This window comes from Ptychodera flava, chromosome 21 (genome assembly GCF_041260155.1).
Source record: "Ptychodera flava strain L36383 chromosome 21, AS_Pfla_20210202, whole genome shotgun sequence".
In the NCBI taxonomy this organism is placed as follows: domain Eukaryota; kingdom Metazoa; phylum Hemichordata; class Enteropneusta; family Ptychoderidae; genus Ptychodera; species Ptychodera flava.
The window spans coordinates 11799958-11813697 of NC_091948.1; the positions used below are offsets into that span (position 1 = coordinate 11799958).

General features: G+C 36.2%; 1 protein-coding gene across 1 annotated transcript in view; it reads left to right on the forward strand.

Annotated features, from left to right (window-relative positions):
- Positions 1 to 13740, forward strand: part of LOC139121411 (unconventional myosin-IXb-like) — a 77177-nt gene that overhangs the window by 25471 nt on the left and 37966 nt on the right. The window contains 4 exon segments of the mRNA XM_070686249.1: positions 6316 to 6367; positions 6370 to 6409; positions 9652 to 9814; positions 10485 to 10585. Coding sequence (XP_070542350.1) covers positions 6316 to 6367; positions 6370 to 6409; positions 9652 to 9814; positions 10485 to 10585 — 356 coding nt within the window.

A 13740-nucleotide genomic window follows, 5' to 3' on the forward strand; every position in this document is an offset into this window, starting at 1 on the left:
AAATAAACTCTTCCCTAAAAGAAATTAAGCTGTTTTTTATTGCAGAACTTGATATTGATTGCCTTATAGCAAGTTTATTTTTACCGCATGTTCGCTAGAATAATGTTTGCATGGTACCCCAATGTAGATCAGTTGAAGTTGCCCTGATTGTTAAATAAACAATTGAAGTGCAATCCAGGCATGCCTGAAATTCAACATGTACCCAGTGTAGTCACTTAAAAAAACCACTGTGTAACTTCCCATAGAAGTGATTCCTGAGAGAGCAATTTAAATGTGCATTACATATTTGAAATGAATTCATTTTGTATCCGTTGCCATGGAAACAGATCTGCTGATGGGATGTAGATGATACTGGAGTTCAGTGCAGTAAATTTTTCATTGCAGATGTTGCGTGTATGTAGTACTCAATAAATAGCTTGTCACAGGTATGGAATTCTCTCAAGCTAATCATTTATCAAAATATTCTGAACAGTACACAGAAATGCAATAACATTAACAACCACAACTTTCAGGCAGCCAGATTGCTGGTTACTGTCCATTTTACTGGTTCAGATCTCTTGTTCTGCATTGTTTGTTCATGGTATATGTTGGTCTTCCATCATGATTTGCAGGCACTGATATGTCGATAAATAACAAGATGATAGATAGATACTTAGTATAAAGAAGAAAAAGTGTATTTCTAAATTATTCATTCATCGGGACATCACATCTGGATGTCTCACTCAAATGCAGTCTTTGCATTTTCTTTCATTTGTTGTGATGAAAAATGCAAAAAAATAAATAAATTATTGAAAAAATAACTTAAAGAAAGAATACCACGCAACAGTACTGAACATGTATACACAATTTACCCATAATGCATTTGTTGCACTATCTTTTATCAAACATACATTTAACCTTTGTATGGATCAGTGTTGAGTGAGTTGACAATTATAAACAGTGTATAACCTTTATGTGAATGGGTATTGAGTGCACTACCAATAAACAATGTATGTTTGCAATTTCTCGGAGGTGTCAGGTTAACAAAAACATGACTGCTTGCAGGGCTTATCTTTTTATCCAACACCAGCATGAGAAGCAACAGCAGATGTTGGGTTAAATTAGATGGAATTAAGACTGCCAATGTAATGTAAAGAAAATATACAAGCCATAGCGTTGAAAAAAGCAGAGGCCATGAAAAGCCTAATAAACTGAACAGTTAAATTATGATTTGTCAATGTGATAAATTCAAAATTGTGACTTCAGGTGTGGTAATAACAAGATGAAATCTAATACATTAGTTGATTTTACAGATTTACCAAAATAGAGTTGTTCACAATTCTAAACTATATGAAAGTGCTTTATGTCACCATAAGGAATAAACTATCCCAAGTAACATTATCTGAACAAGGGATACATGTACCCATGCATACATGTCATATTCTGCTAGACTAGGTCATAGGGGCAGGTTGGTGGAAGTTGAAAAGGATTACTGTAGATGGTGGTGAAATATCCACAACCATGTTTATTGTTTGTAATTACTGTATTCAGTTGTTTGAATGTTCGGGCAACCTTGAAATGTATGAAGGTCATTGCTTATCACTTTTATCACTGCCAGTCAATACACTGAACAAAGAGACCTTCAACCATATTTTCATACACAATTAAATTTTTCAATTCCACCATATTTTATGAAGATTTGACGGATGGTTTGAAAATATAGGTCTCGTGCCAGTGTAAAGTACTGCCTGTGTAGAAAGCAAGCATTAGAATACAGTAATGTACATGTGTCGATAAACCCGATATTGTTGTAAAGGTACATTCAGTTCAATATCACAAAAGATGTGTATTAATCATGTGTATTAAATATTTTCTTTCTCAAGTACTTCCTCGATATTGAACGTTCATAAATAGATACACATTCAAATTTGGATTGTCCCATGGAAATGACATGCTGGGATAATGTGCAAATATGATTTTGTTAGTAGGGGTCAAATTGGCATTTAGTATAGATATATGTCATAGATGCTGGCAAACTCTTTCCTTGAACAACAATGAAATGTTTGTTCTGACTTGTGATGTCATAAGGAAGCAGGAAAAAAACATTCCTTCAGTGACATCTGTGATGACCTCATTATGGGTGACCCTTGACCTTGATCATCTTGCCAAGAAGGTCAGGCATAAAGATAGAGTCCAGTCTACCGGACCTTCCAATCTTGCTCCAAAAGGAGTTGACAGAATTTGTTATGTCTCAGTTTCGGGGTCAAACATGCAAGTGTGAAAATAGCATATCCTGTTTAGAATATCCACGACAACAGAGATTGGATAGTTTCTGCCAGGATCTTCATACCCCGCATGTGAAACTGAATAAACTTGGACGTGCAATTTACTCATTTACTTTCATTTCTTCTAAAAATTTCTCTTGAGATTTGCCGCAACAGCTATCAAGTGAGCAATAAAGTATACATTCTTATTATAAAGTTTAAACTCTGCAGTAAAGTCTTCTGTCTTCCCAGTACCATGAAATTAATATTCTTGTATGGAAAATGTACACAATTTTCCAGAAATATGTAAATAGAGTGGCACTGTTTGTGGTCCAATTTTGCCTATCTTCTGGCACATATGCTTTATTTCAAAATAATTTGAAATTTAGAAATTTACTAATCAGTGACAGGATCTCTGCACTCAGCATAAAAATGAATCTCCTTTCTGAATCGGCTCTAACTGTCCCCTCACACACTGTTATTGGTAGTCTTTAAAGCGGTCTTTCGATGATCAATAGGATCCATTCCTCCAACTCATTTCTTTTCTTCACAGGAGTATTAAGTTTACTCTTTGCTAGGGATCCCCTCCATCCAAGTGCCAATAATATACTCTATGGCCAGCATTTATTATTTACATATAAAATATCATTATCACAGAAGTAAAGATGCAGCTAGTACAACAGGTTCATCCAGCACTTTCTCAGGAAGTCTGAAAAGTTTATTCTTCTCATTACATATGTAATTTTACACAAAACAGACAAGCCCACCCTGTAACCTTGAAGTTTCCAGACAAAGAAACTGGTGTTTGTTGCCGCTTCATGTGAAATCCCTGTCAAGCACAGTGTTCGATTACATGCAAAGAGGGCCCTGTTTTTACACAGGCACCTCTATAAAGGGAAATCCATCCCGTATGGCCCAACCACAAGAATGGGGTCATTGTTAGATTTGCTGTTGTATTGATTTGGAGACATTACAATAAAGCAGAAGGTTTCAAACCCGGATTTAATGACTCCAAATAAAAACATTACAGGATTAACGTCAGTTTCGTGTCAGCAATATGCACATTTAACATGCTACATGTACATATACACATTGGTATCACCCCAGTGGATTGAAGTGTGAATTATGGCATGTTGAGAAACTTCAGTCTATTATTATGCATTTTGCTGTGAAAATTTACTAGCATCGCAAGTGTTGAGGGGAAAAATATTTCACAATATAGTTAAATTCTCTTGAGTTATTTGATGTTTCAATCAGTACTGAAGTCAGAAACTAATGCTGAGTGTTTATACATTCCTGAGCTAAACTGCTTATAATTCTGATCATTGCAAGATGAAGTACAGAAACATTGCTATTCCACATCATTACATGTACTAATATCCATAAATTGTTGTCAAGACTTCTTTCTAACATCATAAGTGAAGAATGTTTTTATGTGTAGAATTCCAGCAGTTCAAGATATTGTATGGTGTAAATATGTATTGTAACTGGTGAAAGTCCATCACGGCATTGAACTTTCAATTGGTAGAGTTATCAGAAGGTGCAAAACCAATGGTTGTAGACTGACAAACAATGGTGTTTGTCAGTCCATGACAACTATTCAAGAAAAGGCACAGATTTATATCCTTATCTTGGCAGAACACTTGATAATTATACATACCGTATATGCACAAAACCAGAGATGTCAAATCTGCCCGTGTCCCTCTGAGCTAGAACACGGAGCGTTGTCGTTCAAAATCATGACAAAATTTTGTCAAGTTTTGAATCCGTTTTTGGTTGACATTTATTGCTAGTTGCTTTCACACAGGAAATGGCAACAAATATGAGAAATGCATGTACTATGACCCATCGAGTCGTACAAGGTGATATGTACATGTATATCTGTCAAATTAACCACCATTGCCAATTTTCCATACTTCCAGTTCCACTGTCCTTTTTCAAATTATTCGACACAAAATACCGGAAACCTCTGTTACTTTTTTTTATAAAATGAACTGTGCTGTAGCAGATTTTACCATATAATAGATCACAATTTGCCATCCAAATGGGAAAAATGCCAACTATAAGAGCCATGCTGTGACAGCGACAACTCCAGAAGTTACGACTGGTGCAGCTGTTTTCAGTAAACATACCAGTACAATTATCCATCAAAGAATTCTCTGTAAATTTGATCCGAAAATGCGTGTACTGAACAAATAAGATAGCATCAAGCTAAGCTTTCTGGTGAAATTTGATTGGTTATTTCACTCAATTTTGACTGCTGATTAAAATTAATTTTGAGCCAAAATAATGTCAATATTTGTTTTCAGTGAATATTGAAATTTAATATATACAGGTGAAATGTCAATTGTAGAATATTAAAGCTGGCTGTACATGACAGTTTGCGTATGTGTAGGAAAATTTGCAACCATCTTATCTGCGATGATAGAGTTTTTCACCCAGATTTGTACCAGGAAAATGTTCATTTGTGCTCCAAGTGGTTTCTTTGCAAAACAATCAAGCATAATCAAGCCTTTTCATCAGGTTATAAGTAATTAGTTTTTCAGAAGAATAATTGCTTAATTATGTTTTTCCTGTTCTCAATTGAACTTGACTGTCACTTACATGTATACTGCGCACCCAAATCTGTCACATTGTGCAAATGCTAATTTGCAAAAAAATCAATACACAAAAATTTTATCATCTGACGGTGTTATGTAATACTTTGTTAAACAAGGACATCTCAATAGGGCTTCCTATCTCTGACCGGTACAACAGTGTGCGATATATGAGTCTGGGAATAGAATTGTCAAATCTCTACTGCAGTCCACACCATTGTAAAGTCTAATACTTGTATTTAAGCAATGTTCAATGGTCAATTTTATGTTGTCATGTCTTTTATTAAATTTTCTAATCTCAGGTTGTAAAAAATTATTTAGAAAGTTTCCAAAGGAGTAAGGATGAGCAATTGGCACTGCTGCTAATCTGATCTGTTCTTCTGTGAACAAAATATTCTGTATTTTGGAGATTTCATACAGCTATTACATATTTGCATTTCCTGCAATCAAAGGGGCAGTTGACTGCGGATGAAATTGTTTGTGGAACTTTGGAGATATAAAATAAATACAATAGTGTTGGTATCATATTCTGTGTGATGTTTTTATCAACACCAACCTCACACACGTCAATAAACAATTGCGGTTCACAAAAGTGAAAGTTATGATTCATAGGTCTCTCACAAACGACACAAAACTTGTTTCACATTCATCATCTGTGAGACGTGATTATTAATAAGCGTGTTACCATAAATTCTTTGAGCAGGTACTTCCCCAGTAATTGGTTGCTAGGCATTTCTTGAACACTTGCGTGTAACCATGTTGAAATACAAGAGCAGAGGATAACGCTGCATGCCAATGTACATATGCAGAATGTATTACATTTCTCTATTAGAAGCAACACTCCCCTCTACTGCCATCATAACATGCTGTTCTGTCAACAGCTGCCAAGGGCATCCAGTTTGTACACATGTTTATATAATATATAATCTTTTTTGGCTCATTAACAAAATACATATACGTATTGTTCTCAGCGGAAATAACTTTTTGAAGAAGTGACTGTTTTATTAATTTTAAGCCTTAGATGCAGTTGTCTCTACAGATGATTTCCCTAAAATTCTACAAGGTGTAACTTTTGATGCATACACCGAGTATTTTTGTTCCATTTGTAAAATATTTTTACCAGTTCTACTTTTAAAATCATATTGAAATACTTTGTATACATGTACTTTGTATTTCATACTGCGAAGCAAAGAGGAAGAAAATTATCCAATTTTCTAGAACATAAATAGAAAATTTTAAGGTACAAGTAATTTGTTTGTCTGGTAGCAAAATTTGTGCAGTGACCCCTGATTTTTATACTCAATTTTTAAAAGAGAATGTGAAAGCTGCCCTCAGGAAAGTTTGAGCAAAAGTTTACAAATAAGTCTTTCACTTCTGAGCTGTGTACTATACCTCAAGAATGACACATACTTCGTTTCCTGGACGCTCTCATGAAGCGTTATAACTTCATGTTCGTTTATTTTTGTTCTTGACAGGCGTTTGGAAATGCCATGACCGTAGTGAACAACAACAGCAGTAGATTTGGCAAGTTATCCAGGTCAACTACAGAGAAAATGGAACAGTCCATGGGTATGTCTAACCAGCTTCAACTACAATTTAACCTCTTAATAAATTTTCCTTTTACTTTTTACAGTGCTAGGCAAGGCTAGGCAAGCCTGGCCATTTTGAAAACTCATGAGAAATGTTTCTGTTCACATTGCTATGAAGTATTGGTAGCGATTTAGTAAACATAGCTAATTACCTAATTTGTTAGAAAGCTTTTAAAAACATACCAGAGAAATGATTAAGTACTTCTGTACTTCTATTTGGAATCTTGATTTTGCTTAAAAACTTTTTCATATGCAACAGGGAAAGCAGCTTGGCCTACATGTATGTTAATATACGCCTCCAAGTTTACTGTACACATTTATGTACTAGTACTGTTTATCTCAAATGACATTTTTCTTGTTTCTGTGGTGCTGAAATTTAGATGTACTTCTAAAAGTGTCAGACTTTGCTCCTGAAATTGGTGTTTGGTTTGTTTTGCAACACTGCACATAAAGGGAAAACTCAAAGATTGTCTACTTCATAGTAAAAATCACATGTTTCTTGAGGATGTTTTAAATTTTCAAGAGAAACAGAGAGAGAAAGTCACCACTGGTCCTCATGCATGTTTTATCACACGTACAGTCATTCCTACATCCTTTATCACAAACTCTGATATTATATCAAACTCAATTTACTCTAATTTGCTTTCTCAAGTATTGTTTCCGCGAAATCAAAAAAGGAGACATTACCATTTCCACTGCAGACACATGCAAAACATAAAATGAAAAATGATGTTCAATGTAGGGAACATGCTGAAATGATCTTTTCAAAAATGAGTAACATGTTAAAATCAGTGCAGTTAAATTCTGAATACAAGGCAGTGCTGTGTATAATGACTGTTCATCTACTCTCTATATAATTACTTACTGTCGAATTCAATCCGCCGCCATCCTGCTAAATGGCTTACAAAGTCATAATAGGCTCGCATCTTGCCAGTTGATGAGATTAACGGATGGATTAATCTGATTAACATGGTGACCAGTTGACATTCATTGCTCACGTTTCATGATTAAGGTCATCATAATTTGATTACAGTGGTGTTCATTGTCGCCGTTAATCAGAAATGAGAAAAGCGCATTCTTAGCTGTGAGAAAGAGATTTGTTCACATACCGGTAATACCTAATTTGCCAATCCTTGAACAAGCTTAGCTTGAAGTAAGTATAAGAACAGAACCATCAATGAGCTGGATTATCTGTGCCATTATTGTACTGAATCTTGATCAGTAATGTCACCGCTTTAAGTATATATATATATATATATAATATATATATATATATATATATATATATATATATATATATATATATATATATATATATATATATATATATATATATATATATATATATATATATATATATATATATATATATATATATATATATATATATATATATATATATATATATATATATATATATATATATATTTATCACATGAACTGGCCCGAATTCCCACCTGTGTGACGTAGAACAGGACGGATAAGAAATCCGAATTACCCCTGTTGTACGTCATCAACCGGAACTTTTTTCTTTCATGGTACCGTTCATACATGCAGGCGTCGCGACACGAACAGATTTGTTGTGATCGATGCCGTGCTAGCTCGCACGTTATTTTTACAAAAAGGTGACCCGATAAATCCAGACATTGAAACATAAAGGCATATTTGTCCAACGAAATTTCAAGTCGCTAAAACAGTAGCTTTTCCCGAGAATCGAATGGAGATACCGACGATCGTTATTTTAATGGCTCAGTAACGTCTCGGCTCCAGTCGAGTCGTGTGGACGTCGTACCTGGCGACCCCGGTTGGCGATAAAACCGAAACCTACACCTCAAACTGAATAAATGAGTATAGTATAATCTACGGGAAAGCGACATTGGAGGCACAAGCCTAAAGTCATTCGACTAACAACGATCAATTTCCTTAATCACACAAAAACTCCGTAAAGTCTCGCTGGGAATCAAACTTGCAGCGCGGCATAATGCTGTAGCGAAGACATAAGCTGTCGAACTGTGTGCAGCGCTGTGGAATCCCATGTACTTCGAAAGTTGACTCCGACAACACTCAAAACAGGGTTTCCGCCAACAAAATTAGGATGTATCCATGGACGAGATATGTGTGAATGCAAACATCAAAGTTCGTAAGACGAAAACATTGATGACCGAGATCGGGATTGACGAGATGACACCGGCACAGACCGGTGACGGCAACGTTGTGGGCACACTGACATGCAATGAGTGTGTCATCGAACGGAATCTTTCGCGCTCGTAAAGGTCGTAAACTTGTGTGATATTTTGAAAGCCACGGCATCTCTGAGAATGAGAATTACTGTTTCGATCGTGTCGTCTCAGTTACTTCATAAATATAATTGTAAATATTCTAAGTAACTCTGAGTACTATGGTTATCCGTCGCTAGCACGGTGAAAGCTATGTCCGCCGATGGCTAACTTGCCTTGGCATCGGTACAGCGCGAGACAATGATTGACACGTTCACGTGACCGAATCCGTACGTCTGGTTGGTGGAAATACCCTTTAATGTAGCAAATTTCAGCTTGATGGGATTTATGAATGAAAGTATCTCCTGGGTGACGGGCCGCTTTACTCTTTAAATGAAAGTAATCCGCGTAGGTAAAACACAAATCGCGACGAAATTCATGCAATTTGTTACGATAATTTTGATCCTTTTACGTTAAAAGAAAAATAAGAAGACTGTTCATGTGATAAATATATAATCCCATGGTATTTTTCTCTGTTTGACGTCATCGTATACTCGTGTTTTTCGCGGAGCCGCACAACTTTTCGCCTTCGGCTCGAAGTTGTACGGCTTCGCGAAAAAACACTCGTATACGATGACGTCAAACAGAGAAAAATACCATGGGATTATATATAAATATATATATATATATATATATATATATATATATATTATATATAATATATATATATTTGTTTAATTTTGTAATAGTATCCAAAGTGTTCAACACATCATTTTGAAATCAGGAGTGATTCGTTATTTAGAATCAGCCATCATTTATGCATTGAATTAGAATTGGATCCCAACAAAGATTTCAACAGTAATAAGGTTAAGATAGATTTGCCTCGGTAATGTTCACTAGAATGTGACAGAAAATGCCGGCAAAATTACTTTTAAGCCATTTTAAATATAGAATTATTAAATATAGCTGATAATTTTGAAATGTTACAATACATTCTCTGTTTCAGTGCTATCGTTGAGAATTATTTGCTTGAGAAGTCCAGGATAGTTCATCTCAATGCTGACGAAAGGAACTATCATGTCTTCTATTATCTGTTAGCCGGTGCCTCAAACTCTGAGAAAGATGCGTTCTGGTTGGGAAAAGCACAAGATTATCATTATCTGAATCAGGTGAGCTGTCACATGATTAGTTGAATCACAGGTCATAAGCCTTTGTTTTGCACAACCCTCATTGTTTGGAATCTTCAATATGGGTAGAGGTGCTTTGCCATCTCACACCAGTGAATTTGTATCCCTGATAATGTATCCAATTATCCAATATTGTGGCCCTGACGTTTTCTATATCTACAAATTCACTGGCATTGCCAAAACTGTAAAATTATAGCAATAAGGTACCCTTCTCCGCCCATAATGGACTCAAGCAAACTTTGTACTCCATAATGTACTCAGCTTTGCCTAGTACATTATGTCATGCAAAGTTTGCTTTCATCCATTATGGGCAGGGGAAGTGTATCTTACTGTTTGATTCAAGCATACTACATTACTTAATGTCCAAACCAGACAACACTACATGTGACTACACTTTACCAGGCCACAGTTCTGCTACACTACACTATACTAGGTCACCTCCAAACCACAAGACATTGTGCAACACTATACTACATCACTTTACCTCTAAACCACACAGCATGACACTACACAGCATTACACTATGATACGCTTCTCTAGACATCAGTTCCCAGCACTTTTATACTCAACTACAACACAAGACAACACAATACTCTAACACTACCATACCACGCTGTTTTACCAAACACTTGCCACTTTTCTTCCATTGTAGAGTAAAACTTACACACTAGAAGGAGTGGATGAAGTCTATGAATTCTCCAGATTGAAGCAATCCATGGAAATGGTAGGCTTTTCCCGAGAAACAATGAAGAGGTAAGGAGAGTGATCAGAACTTCTCACAGAGCATTTGTAGAAAAGAGAGAGATACATGTCTGTGTTGCACGGCATACAATGGTGATATGTTTCTGTGAGTTTTGATCCTTTGCTGTCTTATGGTAATACTACTTCTGTATAGAGAAATTATATTTCAAGACCATCTCGTAAATGAAAAACCAGAGGAAGTTAGCTATTATATTTCACCTCCATCAGGTGTTCAAGAAGCATTACACCTTTCAATTCCCATGATGCACCAGTGCAGCGTGTGAATTGTAAATGGCTAGGAATGACAGCATTTGAACTGTATTACTCATCCGTCGCCTGATTGACTTCCAGGGATCTCTCTGCCTATTTCCATTCATCACTCTGATTCATTCCCATGGATCACTCTCCCTGTTTCCATACCCCTCCGCCTTCCAGAATGGCTAATCAAGGATTTTTAGTGGCTTTGCTAGCCAGCTCATCTTCACATTATGATAATCCAAGTGGCATGTTGCACTTTAAGATCAATATCCTGCTTTGGAGATCATTATCTGTGAAAGTTACTGTGAATGTACCGTTCCCTTTGAAGGCAGCTATTTTGAAATGCTTCGTTGATTACTACTTTCTACAAGGATAACAGTAATTTTCAATTTTGCCATTGAATATTTTGGACATATTTGAAGGCTAATATCCAGCACTCTTCAACTAAGCAAGAACTCCCAGATACCATCCACACAGATTTTAGAAAGGAAAGCTACATTGTGAGAGATGTCTGTATCTATTTACGTGGTTCAACGAGTGCAGTCACCCATGGTGATGATAGCTCTTTGCTCCAGTGAATAGTATAGAACTCATTACTTACCACAATTTCTGTCAAAGCAAAATTTTTCTAATTTTCAGCACTCTCCTGAATTAGATTTCCTAGACTTGTTTGAGAAAATGAACAACTAATTCTCAAGTGGTACTATGCCAAAATCCTTTAATGTATAAAATTACCAGGTAGATTGTTGACCTTTGACATCACAGAGAACCTTGTCACCTACCAGACAAAAAAACATTTGTACTCTACAGTCAGTTATGGATTAACAGATTTTTTGTGTGTGTCAATTTTTTCAAAAGAATGTCAATTTTGCTCACTCACAAGTGTTACACCACCCACCACCTGGTATTATTTATTATTGATGCAATGATTGAAAATCGAATCAAGAGTGATTTATTGTAATGGAACAGGTGAAGAGAAAACCCCACTAATGAGGTATGCCCTCTGGTGGTGGTGATGACAAGCTGGAGCATGTACATCAGTCTAGCATGGGTGACTACATTACCGATTGCGTCATTTGGTCTTGTTTTCTGCTTTACGAGCTCATTGTTGGAGGGTCATAAATTACGGTCACAGTGGATTGCGATGATAACAAACTTCTGCTTCCAGTGGGTAGCTTCAGGGAAACTGACAAATCAGCTGTTTTAGAGGCTATTGTGTGGGGAGTGTTTGGGTCAGAGGTCAGGTGAAAGGTCACCAAGGATAATATATGTTTTGGTATGGTTGAACTGATATGTTCCGAGGTCTAAAAACTGCATGTAAAAACTGCATGTGGTTGTTGATTAGAGAAAATGTCTTATTCACTGTGATAATAAACAGTAGATGGGGTAATTCCCCCTCTACTTTCTTTGCTGTGGTCCACCTTTATACAATAATTACTCTGCATGCAAGTTTGCTGATAATTCTCACAGGCCCAATCATTTTGACCTCCGTGCAATCATTCTGTCTGCCAGACTCAGCCACCTGTTCAAAGTGCAGTTACACTAGTTGCAGATTTATATTGACTCTCAGACAATTACTTTCCTTTCTCAAACAAGTAAAGTGAAGTGCAGCTCTTTGGGTTGCTTGGCTTGCCCAGTCTCTGTACACAAAAAATTCACAGAAATATACCTATACATAATACTGCTATATCTTGTTGCATTTTACTTATCCAAAAAACACCATCCAATCTTTGAAGAGATGTTCTTGATTCCATTAAGCCATATTGTCTTTGAAAATGTCACCATTTCAATCCTTGGTGATAGATTCTGTTCTATTGTTCACCATTTTACATACTTTCTCACAGCAGCCATATTTGGCTTGCAAGTCAAAGATTATTTGGTTGTTAAAATCTAAGTCTTACGTTTCTTATCAATGTTTGAAAAATGTTCTGTGGTCACAGTGCGGTAAGCATTTTACGTTAAATTTGCTTTTTATTGGAAACGATCTTATCAAAAAATGAAAAAAAGGAAAAAGATACAGCTATTGTTGGGCTGTAAATCCCCAGATCCCATAACCATTGAGTTGAATCAGTGTCATGTACAACCCTGTTGTGTGCTATGCAATCTGCCAGCATTGCTACAGCTTGTCTGGCCCACCCGTATGAAGTGAAGTTGAGTCACTACCCTGATGTCAGCAAAGAAATACGAGGAGAAGTATTACCCTCAGGTTGCCATATATTAACTCATACTGTCTCCTATCTTCAACATAAATCAGTCTGTCTTGTCATGAGACTAATATTCATTTTGAAATTAGAGAAAATGTGCCAGATTTTGATTGATGTCTGATATTAAATGTTTTCACTGCCCCAAGGATTATTTTTCCAGCAGATTGGATACCAGGGTTAGACATCTGTCAGTCTGACAGGCAATTACTGTGAATCTTTCAGGTGGAAAAATGGAAACATTTGAAACACCATCAGATAAATGATATTTTCCAATATTCGTGCCTTCTCTGCTCCTTTGCTGCTACTCTGATATTTCTCCATAATCCGAGTATATTGTGTAAAGTGGGCTAATGTGCAGTGTCTCGGAAGATTTTAGCCAATTGGTTGGCTGAAACTTTTTCTAATTGAATTTTTTCCAACAGCCAATCAGGTAGAGAACAGCCTAGTTGCAGACCCCTTAAGTTGCTGTAAATAATGACCATCTGCCTATCAGACATAACCGTCCAAGCTGCTACACATTGCCAGTGTATCTTTGAATATTTATTCAATATTCAAGAAAATCATATACTTCGTTGTTGTATGTGGAACTCCATGCAACACTTTTTTTAAGTTGCATGAGACAGGGCAGCCATAAATTTAGCACTGTTGAATCAAGATTTAAATTTAGAAATCAAAGCTCAGGGGTGCGTGGAAAGTTTCCTCAGT